The sequence below is a fragment of the Branchiostoma belcheri genome, unplaced genomic scaffold (assembly GCF_001625305.1).
Source record: "Branchiostoma belcheri isolate BF01 breed outbred unplaced genomic scaffold, Haploidv18h27 scaffold12, whole genome shotgun sequence".
NCBI classification, from domain to species: domain Eukaryota; kingdom Metazoa; phylum Chordata; class Leptocardii; order Amphioxiformes; family Branchiostomatidae; genus Branchiostoma; species Branchiostoma belcheri.
This window is the reverse complement of record NW_017802602.1, coordinates 1319674-1342343: the sequence shown is the minus strand read 5'-3', so window position 1 is coordinate 1342343 and position 22670 is coordinate 1319674. Positions and strand designations below refer to the sequence as shown.

Here is a 22670-nt window from a genome sequence, read left to right as displayed (position 1 = left end):
TTTAATTGGCCAGTGGGAAACAGTGAGGAATTAGGAATTTGAAACGTGACACAAAATACATTAAAATGTATTTTGTGTCACGTTTCAAATCTTGAACTCTAACAGCAGGGTTCTGAAAGTGCAAGTAGCAGATCGTGGGGAGCAAACAAAAGCTAAAAAGGCTGACACTCAGGCTATCCCACAAGAATATGAACTGTAAAAATGCAATAGTAGTAGACTGTAAACTAGGCAGAGGAAGATTTGTTAAAGCGATTATTTTTCCTCCCATATTGCAATCATCATCTGCTTACTAAGATCTGACGCCTTCTGCAGGAACTCTTTAAATTTTTTCTTCTGAAACACTAAGCATCTACTAGAGGTTTTTCTGTGTATTGTTTGTATGTCTCTAGAGTTTTGTATTATTTTTTAAGATGTATTGTGTTTTATGGGTTCGTTTTTACCTGAAATAAAGAATAAAGAAAAGTAAAAGACCCACCTAAGCAGCAGTGCAGGGTGCACCGTGGCCAGTTTCCTACAGAGGATGTTGGTGTCATACATCCTGTCTTCACACACCTTCCCTGCCTCACAGTTCCCCAGTACTGACAGCAGACGGTGGGTGAAACTATCCAGCTGCACATAAGAAATTTAAGATTTTACTCCTCCGTGTACCATTTGGAAATTATTAATAATTTGAAATACGAAATTCACAATTAATAGAATAGAATGATTGATAGAATCTGCAAGAAATTCACTATTAATAATTTGAAATAAGAAATCCACAGTGGATTTCTTGCTGATTCTATGCACAATTCACATAAATTTTTTACATCTCTCATCAACTGCTTTTTCAGAATCACACACATAAATCACTGACCTGACTGTAACCCCCTTGGCAGCCTCCATCTCCATGGAGATGACCTCTGACACGGAATCGTGGGTGTGCATGTGGGGTGCCCTGATGTAGAGGAGGAGGAGGAACTGCCTGGTTGCCATGGCAATAACACTGGAAGAACACAGCAGAACCAATCAAGAAAACAGCAGCTGTTTAACTAGTGGTAATATAACATAGTTGTACATGTAGTACCGTAACATAGTTTACATCATAATCTTTAAGAGTACATGTAATACTGTACAGTAACTCTTTTTCCCCAATCAAAACTACATTGTACATCATTTTAACAATTAAATGACTCATTCCTTCATTCACTACATCTCTTGCTCTCTCCCATTCATTCATTCATTCATTCATGTTCATTCATTCATGTTCATTCATTCATTCAATGACATTCATTCATTCCTTCATTCATTTTTATTCATTCATCAACTAATGCCAGTGAATGATTGCAAGACTTGGTGCTTTTCTTGAAAATACTGTCATCACTAAGTGCTTCCAAGGACAAGCATTCAAATGTAAAGGCTCTTCATAGCACACACTGCAGGTCCACTGTTACAAATGTACCTGTCCTTGTCTTGTCCTGCCATCTTCTTCTGCAGGTAGGTCAGAACTTCGGACGAGATCTCCTTCCTGTTGCCATGGCAACAGCTCAGCAGCAGCGGTAGCCTGGCCTGGATGCTGTCCGACAGCGACGCCCTGGGGTCATCCGAGGTCGAGCGGCACGACTCAACAGCCTCCTGTCGGATGGTTTTATTGAAAAATAAATTAAATTAATTTTTTGGACAAGTTACTCTAAGTCTTATATTCATGCCGCCACCAACACATATATACCAGGTAAGTATATCAAAGAATGTTTAGACCTTAGATCAAGTGGTATTCAGTTGATTCATCTAATTGTTTTGTACGTAGGTCAATTTCGTTGTACCCACGTATCTGTCTGTATGTTTACATGTAGTTAAGGACCTTACGAAAGTTGCTGTACTTTTGTTATGTCAATAAAGTTCTTCATAAGACAACACGTAATACATATAGGACAAGCAAAGCATGAATTAACATTATAGTAATTAAACGATAAACAAGTGAACAAATATTTCCAAAGACTGACTGGACTGACATGCCAAAATATTACAAAAATCGATTCGAATCTGACAAAAAAGTTTGTACAATCATGGAGCAATATTTGAATGTTATGTTGAAACAAATTAATGTAAGTGTACTAGAATTATCATCTAATGGGATTCTTAAAGTGAATAACAGAGCATATCATTTTTTTTAATTGCGAAAAAGGGTATCTTGCTGTTGCGTGTAATTAGTGCTGTCTGAAAAGAAGTGAATTATGTTTTGAAAAGGCTGACCTGTAAGATGTAATCCACCAGACTGCAGAGTTGGGCTGGCTTGAGCTGAAGGATCTTCTCCTTGTCCAGACATCTCTTCAGAAACCATGGGGTTGGGAAATACCACAGGATTTTACTGAGGTGTTCAAAAACTTATTCTTCCCTAGAAGTATCGCAGAGTGGAACTCGCTGTCACCAAGTACAACAGGGGCATTATCATTAGATAGCTTTAAACAATGTGTTTGGGAGAGCCACACCCCATGCACATTAAAGAACCCACCGCACTTATCGAAAAGACCTTATCGTAGGGGACCTTCCCGGTGTGAGTGGTTCAAACCTTACAGTCCGGTCTTACGCAGCTTGTACATGTACGCACATGTACAAAACTGGTGTGTTACGCCTAAAGGCGGTTTACCGGTTATGCGAAACAAACAAACAAAAATAAACAAACAAAATGCCTAGAGTTAGACGTTCAAAGGTTAGGTGTAACAAGTCATTCGGTGTAATGTACATAACCAGCTGCCATTGTGCAGTCAGTATTTAATGGATTCTGCTGCGGCCTTGTTTTATGCAGAAACTAGACAAGGTGCATTGAACTTATCAAGCCTTGTTCACTGGTTGTGACTACTCTCCAAGCAGAGGTTTGGGGTTATTTTTAGCGTGTTTTTAGGCTTTTTTATCAGGATTTCTCTTTTGCACTGGAATTTTTTTCCCACCAAACCCAACCTCTGCCGGCACTCACCCCGGGGCGGGGCAAACCTATTGGGTTTGGTGGGAAAAAATCCAGTGCAAAAGAGAAACCCCGATAAAAAAGCCTAAAACACGCTATTACAGTTGTACATTTAAATAACCCCAAACCCAAACCTCTGCTTGGAGAGTAGGTTGTGACAGATCCACAGTCTACATGTACATGTAAATGTACTCTCTATGTATTGATGGATAATTATACACACAGTCGAGTCAAAAAAGAGCAGACATCATAATTTTATTCAAGTTTTTAACATACAAACACCAGAAACAGGAATGAAATATACTAAACATTCACAGAACTAAACAACAGCAAAAACATCCTTGTACCAAACTACATGTTGTACATTGTATTGTCATAATGATTATACTAAATATAATATAAACCTGGTTATTTTCTATTCCACAATTCAATTAATAATAGAACTTTTTTTTATGATAAGACCAACACATTGTACCCTTTCAGCCAAATGATTTTCACCTTTCAAATATTAATGGAAACATACATCAACTGTCATCGATCGGAACTATAATTTATGTTATATCATGCATAATATAATCCTATTAATTATTAATGATATGAATCTTTGATGATTGTATATTCCAGTCCAGGTGGACTACATGTAAATGCATGATCATACTTGGTCTAAATATATGATATGCGGTATAAATTATTAATGCAAACATTTGTATCATAATGAGACCTGGCATGCTACACCTTTAACCATAATCCAAAACAAACAAATTTCACGCATCATTACAAACTGGAAGCATGTCTAAAATAGAAGTGGGTTTAACATAATAATGATACATAACATATCTAATACATACATGTACATGTATGGGTTAACACTAGAGGTAACTTTCCAAATGAACTCCCAGATAAACAATAATACCAAAATCAGTAGCTACAGATTCAATATAGTGGCTATATGGTTCACATCGGTGACCACCAGCTGTCCGCCTGTTGCCATGGCAACGGCCCGCGGACTCTTGATCTCCGTGGAGAGGTGCCGGAGGAATTTTCCCGTCCTGTCGAACAGTTCCACGCGGTCGTTTCCAGTGTCCGCCACGGCGATGTTGCCCGAACTGTCCGTACAGACGCCGTGAGGGTGGCTCAGCTGGCCTGAGTTTGGATAGATTTTTGTACTTGTCAATGAATAGAACCCTAATGTGTCACGATACCAATGTTGATTAGCGTTACTTAATAATTATTTCTTCTTAATAAATAATATCTAACAATAATATGTTATGTTGTTAAACATCATTAGACTGTACTATTTGATCAATTACTGTTATAATGTGCCAATTAATGTTGTCCGGGGAAGATCCCGGACAGGCCATAATGGCTTATATTTCCCCCGCCCCATATCCACTGTTATTATGTTCCATTTAAAGTTCTCAGTTACATTCATTTGGTAAATATATTTTATGGTTATAACTACAAGTAGGTCTTCATCATTTGTGCAAAATTTCAGTCATATTAATTTCTAGTATGTCTTTTTTTCTAAACTATGTGCTAATAAATAAAACAAAACAAACAAACAGACCTTCGCCACTCCCCTCGCCTCCAAACCTGAACAGGAACTGTCCGTCCTCGCTGTACGCAAACACCGAGTGACTGTCACAGTCTGTCACCAGGATGTTTCCATCCCTGTCTACAGTAAGGTACAATGGGTGCTTCAGTCCCTGTTGCTGCCTCGACAGTAAACCCCACCACGTGTTGCTTGCACCAATAGTTTCCACCAGTGTTCCATCTGGGTGGAACACCTGAATGAATAAATGTCGGTGAAGGTTAGACATCCAGGTAATACAGTAAGATACTAGTACGACAAAAAACAGTTACTCAAGCAACTGGATATGATTTGGTAGTGGATGCTACCTGAAATGTCTGACCATTTCCAAAATCATGTGCAGATTTTTGGCGTAATTGAATGAATGGTTTATTCAAGTTAAAATCAATTACAGCCATTTTGCTAAATTGTGGATTTCATTACAGTAACTGTAACAATACTTGGTACTTTACTAAAAGACAATGGCAGGATTTACATTGTAATTTCATAAACAAAAAATGTCCTTTTCATGAATACTTAATAACAATTCCATGGCAGCTTAATATTTTTGTTATTTACTTCATATTCACCACAAAACAAGGCTCATAAGAGCCACTCAAATGTTTTGGGTTACTGCACTAGACAGTGAGGACAGATGTTTGTTGACCTTTGACTTGATTTAAATTTTCCATTACAAATGAATAAAAATGGATAAAAAGTACTCAAAACCTTAATAGCTAGATGCACATAAAGTATGTTTTGCAAACAGTACACACCTGCACTTCCCCACGCAGCTTGTCCAGGTTGTCCCAGTCTCCTGTGGTCTGTGTGATGAGGATGCGGTTCCTCCTGGTGTCCACGGCAACTCCTCTGAACCACCTCGTGCCCTGCAGATCAAACTTCCGCAGCACGGTGCCCTGTTTCATGTACTGCACGGCAAACCCAGCCAGGTCGTCCTCCCAGCGTTTTCCCACCACCCACAGGTACCCCTTCCCGTCCAGGGCCACGTCACGAGGGTCCATCCGCTCTCCACCGGGCGACACGACTGTTGGGAACTGTCGGACAAACATTCCCTGCAGGGTGAAGACTTGGATCCTCTGGTTCTGAGTGTCTGCTACAAAGATCTCCCCTTCTTCGGACACTGCGAGTCCAACAGGACCCTCAAACTCTCCCGTTTCCATCCCCTCCCCTATCCTTGGAAGCCCTTGGTTATTGGAATGATCCGCGTCCAATTGCTGGATGGCTCCAGATCCAGGCAGGTGAGGCCGCCTTTCTCCCAACTGCTGGCGAACTTTCTCGCACAGACTGGCGGCCATGCGGTTGTCGGGGAAACCGGCGACCCCCTGAGGAGGCAGCCTGGTAAGCTGTCGGCAGTACGGGCATCGGAAGAACGTTGCGGCCAAGCCGCGCCCGATGCAGCCCTGACAGAAGGTGTGCTGGCAGGGAAGCATCTTCGGCCTGGTCAGAATCTCCAAGCAGATGACGCAAGACAGATCCTCGCAGATTTCGTCGATCAAACTCGACGCCATTTCGTCTTCCCTTCCTATGTTATCCGTTCAATGTCCAAATTGCAACTGTTTGTTATTCTACTTTGGGTGTTGTGAAATGCCTCTAGGTCCAGAACTGTCACATTACTTGCACTTGCATGGTTTGTTGTGTAACGATTAATCAAAAGTCTTTTAGACACCTAATGGTTTGTTAAGTAATGGATGATTACAATTTTATCGACCTTGGATATGTCCTTGTCCCAAAATTGAGGTTAGCTCTCCAATGTTCCAAAATGCAATTGTTAGTCAGACAGGCAAAAGCCTCGCCAGGTTGTTCTGTTTCCGGCACAGACCCTCCAGTAATGGTGACCCCCAGCTCCCACAAAAATCGTCACTATTTTATCCTTTCCTCCCCCGTGACATTTGCGAATGGTAGTGAGTCGACTAACAACAGGTTTCTGCTGCAGGACAGTTCTTAATGAATACAGTGTTTACAATGTATGCTTTGTCAAACCAAGTACACTTTGATCATACACTAGACTAAGTGTCCTTGATCCGGCTTATAGCTCCAGACAAGAATTTGCAGGATACAACGCAACGATCACGAAGTCTTCTCGGATTTGCCCCCACAAAAATCACTACTTTATCCTTTCCTTGCCTGTGATGTTGGCTGTCCAGTATCCAAACTGTGAACGACGGCAAGTCTTGTGATATGGTAGCACCATAGGCTGATATCAGAGCAGTTCCTTCTAGTCCGCCAAGTTTGACGTCATATTTTTGGCCTCAACCCTATCTCGTGATGTTATCTGTCCAACGCCCAAAATTATGGCTGCAAGGTCAGTGAGCTTTAATCTCCAAGCAGATCCCTTTCGGTGGCAAAAAGCCAGTATCAAATTGGCCAGGCAGTATCCATTAGCCAGAGAAGGTCGCCAGCCACCGACGGGTTAATGGGGGTAGCGAAAAAAAACACGTTACGGCCATATACATGTATAGAAAGGTATCGATCATTCCCCCACAACCTCTGCTTCACTCACTCACTCACTGCACGGCTTAACCTCCGTTGTTGCTTGGAGAGTATTAAGTGAGCTTACCATCGTCTTTGCAAATACCTTTTTGAAGGACAGGCTTTTGTATCCCCCTAACTGTACATAAAGGGTAATTGATGTTTGTTTTTTTATCTGACGTGTAATACCAAGTCTCAGCTTAGCAGCTGTCACAAGGACGCCGTCCAAATTATTATACCATCGAGTAGGGTCAGCCATAATGGGTTACACCTTAAAGTTTGTTCTGTCAGACTTTGGTGCCATTTTGTTGCCCTTTCCTATATGTACAGCTGCAGGTACTGATCTGAAAGGCCCTACAGTCTACATAATATACTGTAATTCCTGATTTTTTTCACGGTACTGTTATGTTCACTGTTTTCACTGTCACTTTTGTACCGTGAACTTATCATAATACAGTTAACAAATAATTCCTGGACTTTCTCTTTCCTGCACCTGTCGCCACCGTGAATAATAGTTCCGTGAACACCTCCATTTTTCTCAGACCGTGAACTTTTACTACTGTGAACATAAAGTGAATTACAGTATGTAATCTGATAATGTACTATGACGCACATTGCCCTCCAGGCTTAGCTAATTAAGGTATACACCCGACTTCACCCTATTCAGGTAAAAGTACCCTCTGGCTAGGTCACAGTCCATGACATTATCTTGGGCCTTCCAAATGCCTTTTGCGGGTAAAAGGTAAACTTTAAGGTAAAGGTAGCCCTGTAGTCCTTTTTTTCAGGCCATAGGGTCTGTAGTGGCAGTGGATTGTTAATTCACTCGGCTATTCCGAGATCAGGGTGCGCCAATGGCATCGTGCATCGTTATGTCATTCTTACTCTGTATTTATCGCATTCTGTTGACATTTATCAAACTTGTTATACTAGTACAGTTATTTTCCAGACAATCAGGAAGAGATTTGGTGTTAAGATGTTTAAAACTTATGCTATGGCCAATTTAAGACCAGAAATTGGCATAAAATCTACGTTATGCTGTTGCACTTGAAAAATGCCAGTTTTTGAAATATGCTTTTAAGTAATTTGGGAACAAAAAAATGGAATGAAAAGATTTGCAATATGTTCAGACATGCTCAGTCTGATATGTTTTGCAAAAAACCTGATGATGATTGGAAATTTCTCTTTTCTAGAGCGCATTTATCAATATGTTGTACACGTTATGTAAAATTCATAAATCACATTGCAACTAACTTATCTCCCTGTACTAAAAAGGATGGTGATAGAACTGGCCATTTTGCATGTTATGCAAGGTACATCCATATATGACACAAAACATGTGTTTTTATGTTGCTTGTCTTTTGGGTTAATATGGCTGATGGCTTACAGTTACCTGTCTTTTTTGTCCGAGAAAATGTGTAGTGTCCGTTGCTCGGTAATAACTTAAAATAGAAAAGCTGTGGGTGCATATGATTTCAGGTTTTAAAACAGCTGAAGATGCTGACTTAAAACACAGTAGCTATTTCAGTCTATTGCTGTAATCATATGAAATAATGTCAAAAAACCTCAAGGGTGTAGTGTCCGTTGCCATGTAGTGTCCGTTGCCAAGTATACCATATAGGTACATTAATTACATTTTGTTGCAATTTTGAAGTAATTTTGTCATTTATGTTATTTCTGTAGCATTTTGTCAACCCCTAAATGACAGGTCTTGCAAGATTTGGTGTTCTTGTCATGTACTTGAGCGGCCAGATGTGGCCGGCAACGGACACTACAACTTAGCTGTAGTGTCCGTTGCCGGCCACATTTGAAATGAGTGGGCTAAAGTTTGGAAGAGCACAACTTTTGAACTGAACGTCTCTATCCAAAAATTTAAAAAGTGCAATGTATGGCAACACCTCTAGTGCGATTTGCTGCACTGAAAGTAGAAAAATATAAAACTTGAAAAATTGGCCCAAGTGCAACCCTTTGGCGCACCCTGATCTCGGAATAGCCGACTGTCTCTTGGGCACGGTATTGGAAGGTGGCCCCCATCCTCTCTCCTTCCACCGCCTTTTACCTCCCCAACCGATGTCAGGTACCTATTTTACACCTGGGTGGACTGAGGAAAGTATTGTGAAGTGCCTTTCTCAAGGGCACAAGATCGGTGACACTACAGGGTAGGATTCGAACCTGGGACTTCTTGGTCCTGAGCCAAACACGCCACCGCTAAGCCACACGACCCCACTGGTCTATGCAGGACAGGCTGTTCTTTTTTTTTTAACCAAATTTAACTTCATTTTTCCCCAACCGGGGTTTAGACGTGCTTGCACCAGGTACAAGTCTTTTTTTGAAGCAAGATTTTTCTAACGCCTAACGCCAACCCAAACCCTAGTAGGGCCCAGGATCCCTCTAACTGTTATATCTACGTACATAATGGGTGATAATGATGTTTCTGACCCAGTAAGGTCAGCCACTATGGGTCTAATAAACAAGTCCGGTACAGTTCTCACAACTTTGTCAGACTTAACGCTTTTTTGTTGCACTTAAATCCTACATGTACAATACTTAACAGGTACATGTTTTTTTACATTATATTATACCCACGTGAAACCATTGTGTCTCATTAAATATTCATGTGGTGAGTCAACCCTCTTCAAGGAGACCACCTGCCCAACGTGACCACTTTTCTCCGGTCCCCTGGGTGGCCAACGTGAGCAGGTTTGACCAATGTACCGGGTATTAATGGAAAGGAATAAAACCTGACAGTCTACAAAAAACATAAATCAAACCACTATTTTTGTGCACAAAAAAGCATGAATCAAACCACTTTTTTGTGCAAGTGCATGACTAGTCTCATAATGACTGCATACTATGCACATGCCCTACAGGTTTGAACAGGACTTTAACCAATGTATTGGGTACTGTAAATGCATTTATGTTCGCGAGGACTTTTTTTCGCGGTATCAGCCAATTTGAGAGTTTGTGAGGGATTTGACTTCTTTGAGTCTTAGTAATAGTATACTTTGTTGTTGTTGCCTTCGTATATGCATGGTGTGTTAGGGAGGGGGGCGGTACGGAACAAAAGTGACTTCGCGACAAAAATCGAATATCGCGAAGTTAAAACTCTCGCGAACAAAAATGCATTTACAGTATTGATGGAAAGGGATCAAACCTTACAGTCTACAAAAAAGCGTAAATCAAACCAATTTTTTGTGTATTTGCATGACTAGTCTCATAATGACTACATACATACGTGTACAAAGAACATGCCCTACAGGCTATGTAATTAAGGCATTCACCGGAAGAGGTTTAGGTCAAAATAACCTCTGGCTATGTCACAGTTGAATTCACCCAGGTCGTCACGCTTCACTGACATTTGAAGGACATATGGGTACAACACAAAGCTGTTTATTTTCTTGACACTCAATCTTGGCTTGTTACACTCAATCTTTGCATATTTACAAATGTAATTGCAGGAGTTGTTTAAAGATCTCTAGTGATGATGCCCCAACTGTACTTGGTGGCAACGAGCTGCACTCTATGATACTTCTTGGGAAATACGAGTTTTTGAACACCTCAACTCTTGGTTGATAACTCTGATATTTCTGTATCATTCTGTATCTGTATAGCCAGTATAACCGCCCTTTGGCGTAACACACCTGCTTTGCAGGCACGCGGTGCAGCGGCAGCTGGCTACATTACACCGATCGACTTGTTACACCTAGCCCTTGGACATCTAGCTCTATAGACATTGTTCAAAGCTATCTAATGACAATGCCCCTACAGTACTTGGTGGCAGTGAGTTCCACTCTGCTATAGTTCTAGGAAAGAATCCTTGTTTGATAACTCTGGAACTTGAAGGCATGGCTATTTCTTGTTCTTTTCTGGGCTGGTATCAGATACTTAGTGCTTGGGATGTCTACGAGTTTATTACCAGTCATTTTGTACATCACGCACAGTCTGGACATTTTTCTTCTGTCTTTCAGGTACCCCCACTGTAGGTTTCTGACATTACCATTACACTAGCACCCCTTCCATAGTTGGTACTGTAATATACAGGGCTCAAAATTCATTTTTGGGAATCGGAGCACTGGTGCACCCAACCTAACAAATCAGGGGCACAAAAATTTTTCTGGGTGCATCATATAAAACAAAACATGATTACAGATCTTACTGCTCCTCTTCTAAGCTTGAACTTGAAATGAGAGCTAATTTAAAACTCTTACACGAGAAATACAACAAAGATTTTATTATTTTTCTGACGCATAAATGCCAAGAATATCCTGCATACTATTATTTATTATGTACAAAAATACCTACAAAAATATTTGGGTGCACCAGTCGACCCACAGAAAAGAAGTGGGTGCACAGCTCCAATTTTGGGTGCACTAAGGTGCACATGCACCCATTATTTCCAACCCTGCAGTATACCTAAGTTTGCAGAATTAAGATAATTCTCACCTGTGGCACTTTGGTGTCCCTGCCCTGCCACACTTTAGGGATGTGGATACATGCCCACAGAAAGTCCAGCGCAGCTGTGGAGTTGATTCTGGAAGGCAGAAAAATAACAGTATCTGGTCAACAAATAATCACTTTTCTTGCATTTTTAAAAATTTCTATTTACATGTAGTTCTATTGTTTTCAGCCTAAACAAAGGAAAAGATACAATCACATCTTTTTCTGTATACATAGGATCCACTGAGGTACATTGTACTATAACATTAAAGCTGCTTTTCTTCTTAATTCATTTTGTACACATTTGTCCCTCACCTGAAACTCCTGCAGTGCAAACTCAATACACCTGTGCAAATTGGGACTGGAATACACTTCCGCAGGCAATACCCAAAATCCCAGAGGCCGACAAGTTCAAGGAAGCCGTATTACTACACTTGAGGAACAATTAAGAGCGTAGCGCACTCCCCCTGCTTGTCTTACCCCAGCTGAGGGGTGTTACGTAGTACCTGTTTAAGATCAAAAGCTGCTGTGCCTCACACCTGTAACACACCTTTCCTACACCTGTGACTCACCTGTCCCTGTCTTGTCCTTGCAGTAGGAAGTCAGTACACCTGTGCAGCGTGTCGTAGTTTGTCTGGTGCGTGAGTAAAGCCAGCAGGTAGGGCTGCTTTGCACACTGTAGCAGGTAAGGCTACCTAACTCACCTGTGCTACATTTTGTACACCTGTAACTCACCTGTCCCTGTCTTGTCCCTGCAGTAAGAAGTCAGTACACCTGTGTAAGGTGTCGTAGTTTGTCTGGTGCGTGAGTAAAGCCAGCAGGTAGGGCTGCCTAACACACTACACCACAACACACCATACACAGGTATTCTACACCTGTAACTCAGGTATTCTACACCTGTAACTCACCTGTCCCTGTCCTGTCCCTGCAGTAAGAAGTCAGTACACCTGTGTAAGGTGTCATAGTTGGTCTGGTGGGTTAGTAAAGCCAGCAGGTATGGCTGCCTAACACACTACACCTGTAACACACCTGTTCTACATTTTGTACACCTGTAACTCACCTGTCCCTGTCTTGTCCCTGCAGTAAGAAGTCAGTACACCTGTGTAGAGTGTCGTAGTTTGTCTGGTGGGTTAGTAAAGCCAGCAGGTAGGGCTGCGTTGCGCTGCCTCCGCCGTCGCGAGAGAACAGGAGGTGCAGCTGGCGTTCGGGACAGGTGGCCACGATCTCGGTGTCCGACGTCTCCAACCAATCCACAAGCAGCCCCGACACTGGTGACGGAACCCTGGGATAGGTACATTACATTACAATTTACATAGACAGAACTTTATTGTACGACAATTGAACATAGCACAAAAAGAAAAGGGTATTATTTACAGAATGAAAATTAACATCCTGATTACTAGAAATCAAGAGATAATACAGTATATGATCAAGTAGGGCTACCAGTAATCACGAGCATCGCCCAAGGCACCAGTCCAACTGCGAATCGGATTGTCCGACTTCAGAAGGCTGTTGGGCAATCTGACTCATGAGAGGGCTGGAACCGTATTGTATTTTCATACCTACCCAAGAAAATGGGCCTTTCAATGCGAAATGAGCGAAAATTTGATGTACCAAAACCAACATAAATCCCATCGTCCGAATCCTGTATTTGAATTTTCAAAAATGGCGTATGCGGATGGTTAGGGCCAAACACATTCGAATCGCTCTATGGAAGCCCGGACCGTACCGTTATATAAGTATGGCCCAGTCCCGAACACCGTTATCGAAGCTTATCATGGCCCAGGTATGGTATAATAACTATTACGCAACAGATCTTATCGTTTGAGTGATTGAGATATGTTTTGTTCGACATTAGGTCTTACATGTATTCAACACATTTATTTTATTGTCTGTTACTTTCTTTATGTAGTTTGCCATACATTGTACCATGTGCAATTGTGCAATAAAGTTCTTCTTCAAGGACCATGACCCCCCCAAACATACCTGCCCCCTGCAGCTGACACCCCCCTCTGTTCCATCAGCATCCTGGCCAGTAGCTGGGTGTGGCTCGGGGTCACGACCTCCTCACCCTTCCCAGCATCCCCTGGGGCCAGCCTGAGGCCAAGGGTCAGACAGGCCACCAGAAACTCCTCCAGGAGAGGAGAGTTAAATCTGCACAGCAGGGCGCACACTGGGGGATAAGCAATTAATTGTGTGTGTTACAACCAATCAAGGAACCATTTAATCATAGAGTATAAACTTTAAGAAAAACTGTATCACATATACCTCATCTGTATCTGTATCGATATAGCCGGTATAACCGCTCTTCGGCGTAACACACCAGCTTCGCAGGTACGCGGCGCGGCGGCAGCTAGCTATATCATACCGAACGACGTCTTGTTACACTCAATCTTTGCACATTTGATTGCAGGAGTTGTTTGAAGCTTTCTAGTGACCTCATGCTAGTCAATAAACCATGATTGTATTAAAAGCTTCATCATATTTTTGCACTTACAACTGTCGTAAGTTCGAGAGGCAAGAAGAAGTTCAGTAGTCGAAGCCAAGTCTGTCAATGAATTTATGAACAAGCTGGATATTAAGCATTGCATGAGTAGGATGTAAGTCACCGATGTTGGATAAAGTAGAGACTAGGGTCACACAGGCTAGACACCTTCTACCCCAAAGATACTACCACATATCGGAGTACGATAGATATTGACTTGTATCACTGTTATTGAACATAGAACGTTATCACCATGACCTGTATTTAGCATGTAAGAGCAGAGATGTGCATGTACTGACCTCTGTGTACCAGGCTGAAGTCCAGTGGCTGACTGGGGTCGGCGTGTTTGACAGCAGCGATGGCCTGCCTAACCAAGTTCTGCTGATGTTGGTAAGGAGCCTCTAGGACTGCCTGCAACGCTGACAGAACTGGAACAACAGGAAGGAATCAGTAATCGGTACCATGGTCAAGGTACAAATGTACCTCCGTTGAATGCTGCGGTACTTATGGTACCCCAGTTACCACCTGTGGTACCCTATAGCCTGAAGTAACATGTATAGCACCTGTAGTACTCACCATTGATGTCCTTCTGTATCGGTGCTAGTTGTCTGTGGTACTGTTTCAGTACCGTGGTCAGGGTACCCCTGCTACTGTGGTACTTATGGTACCTCAGTTAGCACCTGTGGTACTCTATAGCAGGAGTATGGACAGTACTACATGTACTGGTACTCACCATTGATGTCCTTCTGTACCGGGGCCAGTTGTCGATGGTACTGCTTCAGTACCGTGGTCAGGGTACCCCTGCTACTGTGGTACTTCACCAGTCGAGACACCAGCGCAGGAAACCCGGATGACTGGCTCTTCTTCCGCAGAACGTTCTGGAAGTTTGAATCATCAACAACTGAGCATCAAATCGGACTCCAGCGGGAAAGACCAAAGAGACTTAGTTTCCAAAACAGATCTACCAACTTCTGATCTACATGCAAGTTTGTAAGAAGATACCACCTTAGCAGTTTGCCACAGTTACTTAACCTGGCAATCGTGAAAAAGTCCTGAATCTTGTCTTCTCAAACTAATTCAATATCTCTACTCAATGTAAATGTCTACAAGGTCAATGGAACTTTTGGGAGCTTTTTGTGCCCACATCAAACAATGGCGAAAACAGGTGAGAACTGAAAGGTGAGGACACACAGGTGAGGACACACAGGTGAGATAGTCTTATCTCTCGAGCCATGAGTAGTCTGAAGATAGGGCAGGACAGGTGAGAGTTCTGATGAAGACTAGATGTAAACGGAATGCTGTAGTCTCCCCCACACAGGTGAGAACACACAGGTGAGGACACACAGGTGAGAACACACAGGTGAGGACACACAGGTGAGTCTTACCTCTCGAGCCATGAGTAGTCTGAAGATAGGACAGGACAGGTGAGAGTTCTGATGAAGACTGGAAGTGAAGGGGATGGAGTAGTCCCCCCCCCACACACACAGGTGATAACACACAGGTGTGAACACACAGGTGAGGACACACAGGTGAGGACACACAGGTGAGGACACACAGGTGAGAACACACAGGTGAGGACACACAGGGGAGAACACACAGGTGAGAACACACAGGTGAGAACACACAGGTGAGGACACACAGGTGAGAACACACAGGTGAGAACACACAGGTGAGAACACACAGGTGAGAAAGACTTACCTCTCGAGCCATAAGTAATCTGAATATGGGACAGGACAGGTGAGAGTTCTGATGAAGACTGGATGTGAAGGGTATGCTGTAGTCTCCCCCCCAACACACACACAGGTGAGAACACACAGGTGAGAACACACAGGTGAGAACACACAGGTGAGAAAGTCTTACCTCTCGAGCCATGAGTAGTCTGAAGATGGGGCAGGACAGGTGAGAGTTCTGGTGAAGACTGGATGCCCCCCCCCCACACACAGGTGAGAACACACAGGTGAGAACACACAGGTGAGAAAACAGGTGAGAAAGTCTTACCTCTCGTGCCATGAGTAGTCTGAAGATGGGGCAGGACAGGTGAGAGTTCTGATGAAGACTGGATGTAAAAGGTATACTGTAGTCTCCCCCACACAACTGTAGGATGGTGGCGATCAGAACGTCCCCGAGACTTTCTCTGTGCTCCTCACCTCGCGTGATGGAGGAAATCTCCTTGGCCAAACCCTGGAAGGGAACAGAAAAAAATGGGAAAATGCAGAAAAAGAAGTTACAATCCAGAAAAAAAAGTATGATTAACCTCAACTTATAATTTTAAGCTGGTTTGTTGAGTCAAAGGGCAGTTATACCTGATATACACTGATACAGATTAGCTTTGATAACGGCCTTCAATTCAAACAAGATGAATGACTTACTACAGTCACAACATTTGACTTTCTAAACATGTACAATATATTGTTTGTATCAATTTATTCTCAATCCATTTAGATTATCCTTTAAGTAAAAGGTAAGGTCTCGTTTTCACAATTTTTGTGAACTTTTTGTGAAACTTTACATAAGAAAGTACTTAATGGTAACAAAATAATAATTACAGAATAAAATTAGGAACAAATTGATAAAAATTGATTGGTTAAAAGTGTCTCACCAGCTGGATGCCCTTGACAATGTCCTTCTTCATGGCCGAAGTGACCTGGGCTCCGGGGTCAACTGGGAACAGCTGTGGGATACAGAAGGGTGAAGGTCATTTATTTCACCTTGAGGATACCTGGGTGGAACCTTCCACAATGTTTGTTTAATGATGGTATTAGTGCCCTCTGGCAGGATGAACAGAAACTGCAGTTCGAGAACCCGCACCCACCCATACACACAAGGATGTGCACATACACATAATGCCATACACACATAGTACACATTTTATACACATGCACACACACACGCACACACACAAACACATGCACACGCACGCACACACACACACACACACACACACACACACACACACACAGAGTCACACACACACACACACACACACATTGAAGAGAAACTGTTTGCTCCTTACCTTCACAATTTCTTGCATCCAGCCAGCTTCTGTAGATGGTGGTCTGAAACAGCCAAGTACATGAATGTTACACCTTATAAGCCCAACATTTTTCAAGTTACTAGTTTAAATTTTAAGCTTACCTCATTACACCTCTTCTGACATTTTATTCCTAGGCTTGTTAATTGCGTCCATTGTCTTTCAAGATAGCTGGAAATACATGGCTGGATGGCTGTACATACATGTACTGTACACAATTGGTACAATGTATCTAACACTAAATCTTGGTATAACCCAGAACTATTGTAGACTGGAACTCGTTGCCACCAAGCACAATTGGGGCATCATCACTAGAAAGCTTTAAACAACTCCTGCAATCAAATGTGCAAAGATCGAGTGTAACAAGTCGTTCGGTGTGATAAAGCTAGCTGCCGCCACGCCGCGTGCCTGCGAAGCTGGTGTGTTATGCCGAAGGGCAGTTATACCGGCTATACCGATACAGGACCAGGTAAGTTCTAACACACCTGTAGGAAGGCTGTGGTCGCCTTGACAACCCTTTCTCTTCCTCCACAGGTGAAGTCATCTCCACATCTGCCACAGCTCCTATATCCAACAGTCAGCACAATGAGTGATGTAACTTACATGTCTTAGAATTCATGACATTCAAGACCAACATCTAAAAAGTATCACACATTTGTTCAGTACATATTTTGTGCACACTGATACCACGAAAATAAACAGCCAAAATTACTGCTGCACAAAATTTCCATGTCAATGTTAGAAATAAAATGAAAAATGAAAAAAATTACTGTTAGGAGAGCTTGTAGCCATGGATTCTGATTCTTTCAACAAATGGCCGTAACTTTACATGTCACTGTGCACATTTGTATCATCTCCCAAGCTAAGCTTACTGTTTCCTATGTCCAAATAACAACCTTTTGGTTCTTATTCAGAAGCAAGACTACTTCTATCTTTAGAACTTGACTATCACTAAAACTTGCTATTGCTGAATGAGAAAGCTGTTACTGTAGCTTGCCATGTAGACTTACCCGTGGACAGAGACCCGTGGTCGTTGAGGAAAGCCTTGAACTTCTCTCCTCCAACCACACCCCGCATGTGCTGCACCTCGACCAGCTGGCTCATGTAGGCTGCGGGAGGGGGGCAGGCGGAACAGGTTCAGGACATTGCCAAGGTCAATGTTGTACAATTGAGGTCAAACATTTTAAATGTTTCTATTCAAATGAACTGCTTTTAGTTAAATTTCATTTGTGGGAAGGGGGGAGGTGGAAACAGTTTTAGGCAAGGTCATTGTTGTTCGATCAAGGTCAATGTTACCGTTTACAACTCATGTAGGCTGCGGGAGGGGGGCAGAAATGATCATGACATAAGTACAATGATTTGGCCCAGATCGATGTCTTCACCTTAAGGTTGACACTGATACCTGCATATGCCTTTAATCACACAATCCCTGACAACAGTTTCTGCACACATGATGCATATGGTACACAGGCCTGAGTTATATGGTTACAGTAACCCCACGTTCTGAAACCCCTACATGTACAAATGTACATTTTGTATGTTCCGACAATGCTAACCCTATATTGGAACATAATTATAATATTATGGATATTGGGACATAGAGCTGCCCATAGTTATACAAATCCACCTAAAGGTACATGTACAAATGTAGAACAAGCAGCATGCAGAGTCGAATGATCATGCTGTCTCAAAAGCCTTGCAAGAAGGTGAGGTCAGGTGTGAGAACTAGACTGGGTCAACTTGATGAAAAAGTAAACTAATATGTTTCTTCACAAGCTACATGTATGTACCATATCAAGTAATGTAACATTTTGTTGAACATATTTGGGATGTCAGTCTCTGTAAAAAAAAAAAAGTCCTCAAACCCCAGAGAGCATGCATTCTCAGTGCTACATTTGACCCAGTCCTAGACTTTCCAAGGAAGCAGCAAAGATCAGAAATGTTGCCAGACTGAGTGAATGAATATTAAATATTTAGAAAAATGATGCCTAATCTCCAAGCAGATCCTACGGTGGCCAGACTGTATCTATTGGCCAGAGGAGTAGCCATAAGCCTCTCATGGCTAATGGGCACTAAAGCCAATGTACATTGTACAAGATTAGTCATGATTATATACATTTTTCACCATAGGATCTGCTCAGAAATTTTACTATATTTTATAATATATAATAGATAGATTTTAGTATCATCATCATGGAGTTTATTTGTATCAGTCCTCACACTTACAGTATCAATGACAATAATCTTAGACTGTCGTTCCTCAGTTCTATGTGAAGGCATCAAAGTCAGCAGAGCTGGCAACATTTCTTCTTTGATTGAAAGACGCTTGATAAAAAAATTATATACATTACAGCAGTAAGTTTGCCGAATGTGCAAAGACCATGAATCATGATGGTGAGTCAAAAAACTGCAGCAGAAAAAGGAAGGAAGAGTCCACCACTCACAGGGGTCTGCAGGGTGTCCCGTGGAACGCACCACGTCCGAGAGAGGAGGGTAAAACAAAACAAAAATGTTCAAGAGAGGCAGAAAAACGTTTCCAGGCCACACCAATTCGATTTCTTGGTTCAACAATTAAAAAAAAACATTGCTGATTGTGTGAACCAGTAACAGTAACCTTCTCCCTGCTGCCTTTCCAAAAAACTTGTACAAATTTAGTTCAAGAATTAAAAAAAAAACGTTGCTAAACTGGAAGAATAGCTGCTGCAGTAACCTTCTCCCTGCTTGAATCAAATCTTCAGAGTCAAATCTTGGATATTTGAAAATTAGTTTCTATACTCTGTTTTATTCCGTGTACTAAATTTGATATATACTCTCTAGCTCTGTATTCTGTCTTTTTATGTGAAAAATAAAATAAAAAAAAAATTAAACAAAATAGGATTTCCCCCAAGCCCCTAGACTGTTTTCGTGATGATCTCCTTCTAAAGGTTCATGCAAAAATGTTGAGAACCGAAGAAATCATTTGGTGTGGCCTCATCAGGAAATGCACCAGAAGTGAGCAAATTGCAGAGAGAGGAAAAAGTGAGATTCTATTTGTTTGTTTGTTTGTTTGTTTATTGTTTACCTTTGTCCACGACGGCTTGCTGCATGGCGAGAGGGTTGTGAGTCACGGCCTCGTCCAGGCAGATCAGTAGTTTGCTGGGGTAACAAAAAATGGAATTAAAAAAAAAGACCGAAAAAGACCTGGATGGAGTGTGTAAAGAGAGACATCAGAGAGCGTGGCCTTGCCAGTGTTAACCCACTGGACAGGGCTGCCTGGAGGTGCAGTGTGAAGACCAGTACTATTAGCCGACTGCTGCCGACCCCTGTGGCAGGGACAACAGCAGCAGTATAATCAAATCCTGGATAGTGAGTGAGTGAATTTACCATAAAAAGCTGCATGTAATCATTCAACATTCAGTGCTCAAAATACCACCTGCATAATTATGCAGGTTCGTGCAGATATACAATGTAATCAACTGACCTAACCTGCACTCATCCATGTACTGTGCATGTTTATAATAATAAAAAATATTATACAAATGTAGGTGTATGTGGATTTTTATAATATTATGTTTTGTTGACTGTTACCCCCTATGTGAAGTATAAAAGAAATATTGGCAAAGGTTTTTGAACAGTTTTTAGTATGATCCAATATACTTCTTAAATTCTGAGTGGCACAGGTAAAACTTTTCTTGTGCAGAAAAAATTCAGTGTTACAACAGGACCTGGTATGCCTGCAATGGCCCTGCCATTGAATTCTTTGTCCAAGTTGATAGTCTTTTTGTCCAAGTTCAGGAGAACTTACCTCATACTGTCCATGGGGATGCCGAATGACTGCACAAATAGAACCAGCTGGGCAGGGTCAAGGTCAAGCAGGGCTGAAGGTCAAAGACAAGGGGGATTGAATATATTCATTCAAATTGATAAATTCTAGAATTATTTCTAATAACTTTCTTTTGGAACACAGTAACTGTTATAAACTGATGACAACAGTGTTGTAAATGTACTGTAGTTGTGTATTGAGGAAGTTTGAAAAATAAAATACAGCAAGCAGTATATTTAGTCTTTAAATTTTTCAAATAAACCCCCTTCCTATTCCCTACAGAATGGTTTCTTCCAAGGAACCTTTTCGACCTACCAGCATCCACCAGTCTCTGGACATGTGACCTGATCATCCTGAGCTTCAGCCAATCAGGGAGCAGGAGGGCCTCCTCTGATGTGTCCACCAGGTACGCGGCCGGCGGCTGACCCTGGATCGGGAACCAGACCTCCAGCAACCAGCTGTACTCATTCTCTCCTGAAGGAAATGAGGCATTTTTAGCACACTATACTACTTTTGTGGTGAGTGAGTGAGTGGGTTGGTGAGTGAGTGAGTGAGTGAGTGAGTGAGTGAGTGAGTGAGTGAGTGAGTGAGTGAGTGAGTGAGTGAGTGAGTGAGTGAGTGAGTGAGTGAGTGAGTGAGTGAGTGAGTGAGGGAACCAGACCTCCAACAACCAGCTGTACTCATTCTCTCCTGAAGGAACAGAGACATTTTCAGCACACTATACTACTTGTCTACATGTACTTTTGGTGTGTCTTCCTACATGATTGTCTAGAATTTCCCCCTAGGACGATTCCAGATTGCCCTGGATTCCAATCTCCCCTCTGACATATACATGCATGTAGGCAATCCTAAAGGACTATGGATAGTTGAAAACAGCCAAAATTGCAGAATAATTTTTAGGAGAGTGATCCTAAATTTCACAACATATAGTGTGTCAAATTATTTTCCCGATCTAGCCAAATTTCAAATACTATTTTTCAGCTAGCGTCATTAGTCTGGTGAAGACTAAGTCCTCGTAGTAGATGTTTAAATTACTCATATCTTTCAAAGGAAAATAACTGAGACAAATCGTTCCAACTCTATCTGATTAAAGCTTTGGTGTAATCCTTATAAAAAGGCTTATGAGACAAAAAGATAAACATGCTCACCTGTTATTTGTAGGAACAACACTACTAAGAGAACTGAAAAACACATACAGTATCACATACATATCAAGAACCATCATTCCAGCAACATGAGGAAGTAGTATAGTGTGAACCTCTAGGTTCCCCGTATGTGAGGAGGATGATCATGGCATGCACCACCAGGATGTGCATGGTGGCCCCCTCTCCGGTGCTCCAGCGCAGAAAGATCTGGTCCTGTGACTCCGACTGTACATGTGAGAATAGACATGGTTCTTCCATTGTTCAATTCTGAGGCATTTCGAATTCTATTTTGTCTTTCACATGATGAAATCTCAATTTTATAAATATTTAAGACATTCTAAAATATTATATAAATCTTTTCTCATTTGTCACTACATGTAATTGTCTTGCAGGGAGTGAGCTTGCTACAGACATTGTTTAAAGCTATGGTAGATAGTTCCTTCCTGCATCAAATGACGCATAGGGCAGTGCCAATATCCAGATCAGTAGCTCTTGGGCCACACAGAAGTGCAATCACTACAGCAGGGGGCTAGTCCACTGGTAACTTCTGCAATATTAAAAATGTCTCTGTAAATACAATTGCATACTGCAGATAGGTATTTCTAACACTGTAGATACGAACCCATGCAGGCTCGCCCTGTGGCTGCAGCACCATCTTGAAGTACTGTATGTAGATGGCGAGCAGAGCGCAGAAGGCGATGTCAGCCTCGTCTCGACCTCCGACCCCGCGCGGCATCAGGTGACTGATGATGGTGGGACGTTCCACTATCACTGT

The 22670-nt window shown here is 42.0% G+C and overlaps 2 protein-coding genes across 2 annotated transcripts in view; both read right to left on the bottom strand.

The window, feature by feature from the left end:
• The window catches only part of LOC109462759 (integrator complex subunit 1-like), a 63419-nt gene that overhangs the window by 13362 nt on the left and 27387 nt on the right, over positions 1 to 22670 (bottom strand). The window contains exons 26-46 of the mRNA XM_019759342.1: positions 22518 to 22666; positions 22009 to 22120; positions 21066 to 21224; positions 20733 to 20805; positions 20010 to 20083; positions 19393 to 19398; positions 17959 to 18057; positions 17434 to 17512; positions 16931 to 16973; positions 16517 to 16588; positions 15899 to 16098; positions 15616 to 15772; positions 14651 to 14795; positions 14217 to 14345; positions 13419 to 13605; positions 12493 to 12714; positions 11439 to 11526; positions 2230 to 2304; positions 1439 to 1611; positions 866 to 982; positions 474 to 622 (exon numbers count right to left, since the gene is read on the bottom strand). Of these exons, the coding sequence (XP_019614901.1) occupies positions 474 to 622; positions 866 to 982; positions 1439 to 1611; positions 2230 to 2304; positions 11439 to 11526; positions 12493 to 12714; positions 13419 to 13605; positions 14217 to 14345; positions 14651 to 14795; positions 15616 to 15772; positions 15899 to 16098; positions 16517 to 16588; positions 16931 to 16973; positions 17434 to 17512; positions 17959 to 18057; positions 19393 to 19398; positions 20010 to 20083; positions 20733 to 20805; positions 21066 to 21224; positions 22009 to 22120; positions 22518 to 22666 (2508 nt within the window). The remainder of the gene's footprint in view (positions 1 to 473; positions 623 to 865; positions 983 to 1438; positions 1612 to 2229; positions 2305 to 11438; positions 11527 to 12492; positions 12715 to 13418; positions 13606 to 14216; positions 14346 to 14650; positions 14796 to 15615; positions 15773 to 15898; positions 16099 to 16516; positions 16589 to 16930; positions 16974 to 17433; positions 17513 to 17958; positions 18058 to 19392; positions 19399 to 20009; positions 20084 to 20732; positions 20806 to 21065; positions 21225 to 22008; positions 22121 to 22517; positions 22667 to 22670) is intronic.
• Positions 3348 to 6379, bottom strand: LOC109462758 (tripartite motif-containing protein 3-like). The gene is made up of 3 exons (XM_019759341.1): positions 5285 to 6379; positions 4506 to 4725; positions 3348 to 4081 (listed from the first exon to the last, which is right to left on the bottom strand). The coding sequence occupies exons 1-3, from the start codon at positions 6035 to 6037 to the stop codon at positions 3864 to 3866; spliced, it is 1191 nt and encodes a 396-aa protein (XP_019614900.1). The 5' UTR covers positions 6038 to 6379; the 3' UTR covers positions 3348 to 3863.

Bases quoted from the DNA above. Each gene is read 5' to 3' on its own strand.
- LOC109462758 (XM_019759341.1), bottom strand. From the start codon at position 6,037: ATGGCGTCGAGTTTGATCGACGAAATCTGCGAGGATCTGTCTTGCGTC. The intron at 4,726-5,284 runs GTGTGTACTGTT...TTATTCATTCAG, and splicing joins AGCTGCGTGGGGAAGTGCAG to GTGTTCCACCCAGATGGAAC. The intron at 4,082-4,505 runs GTCTGTTTGTTT...ATCCAAACTCAG, and splicing joins AGGCGAGGGGAGTGGCGAAG to GCCAGCTGAGCCACCCTCAC.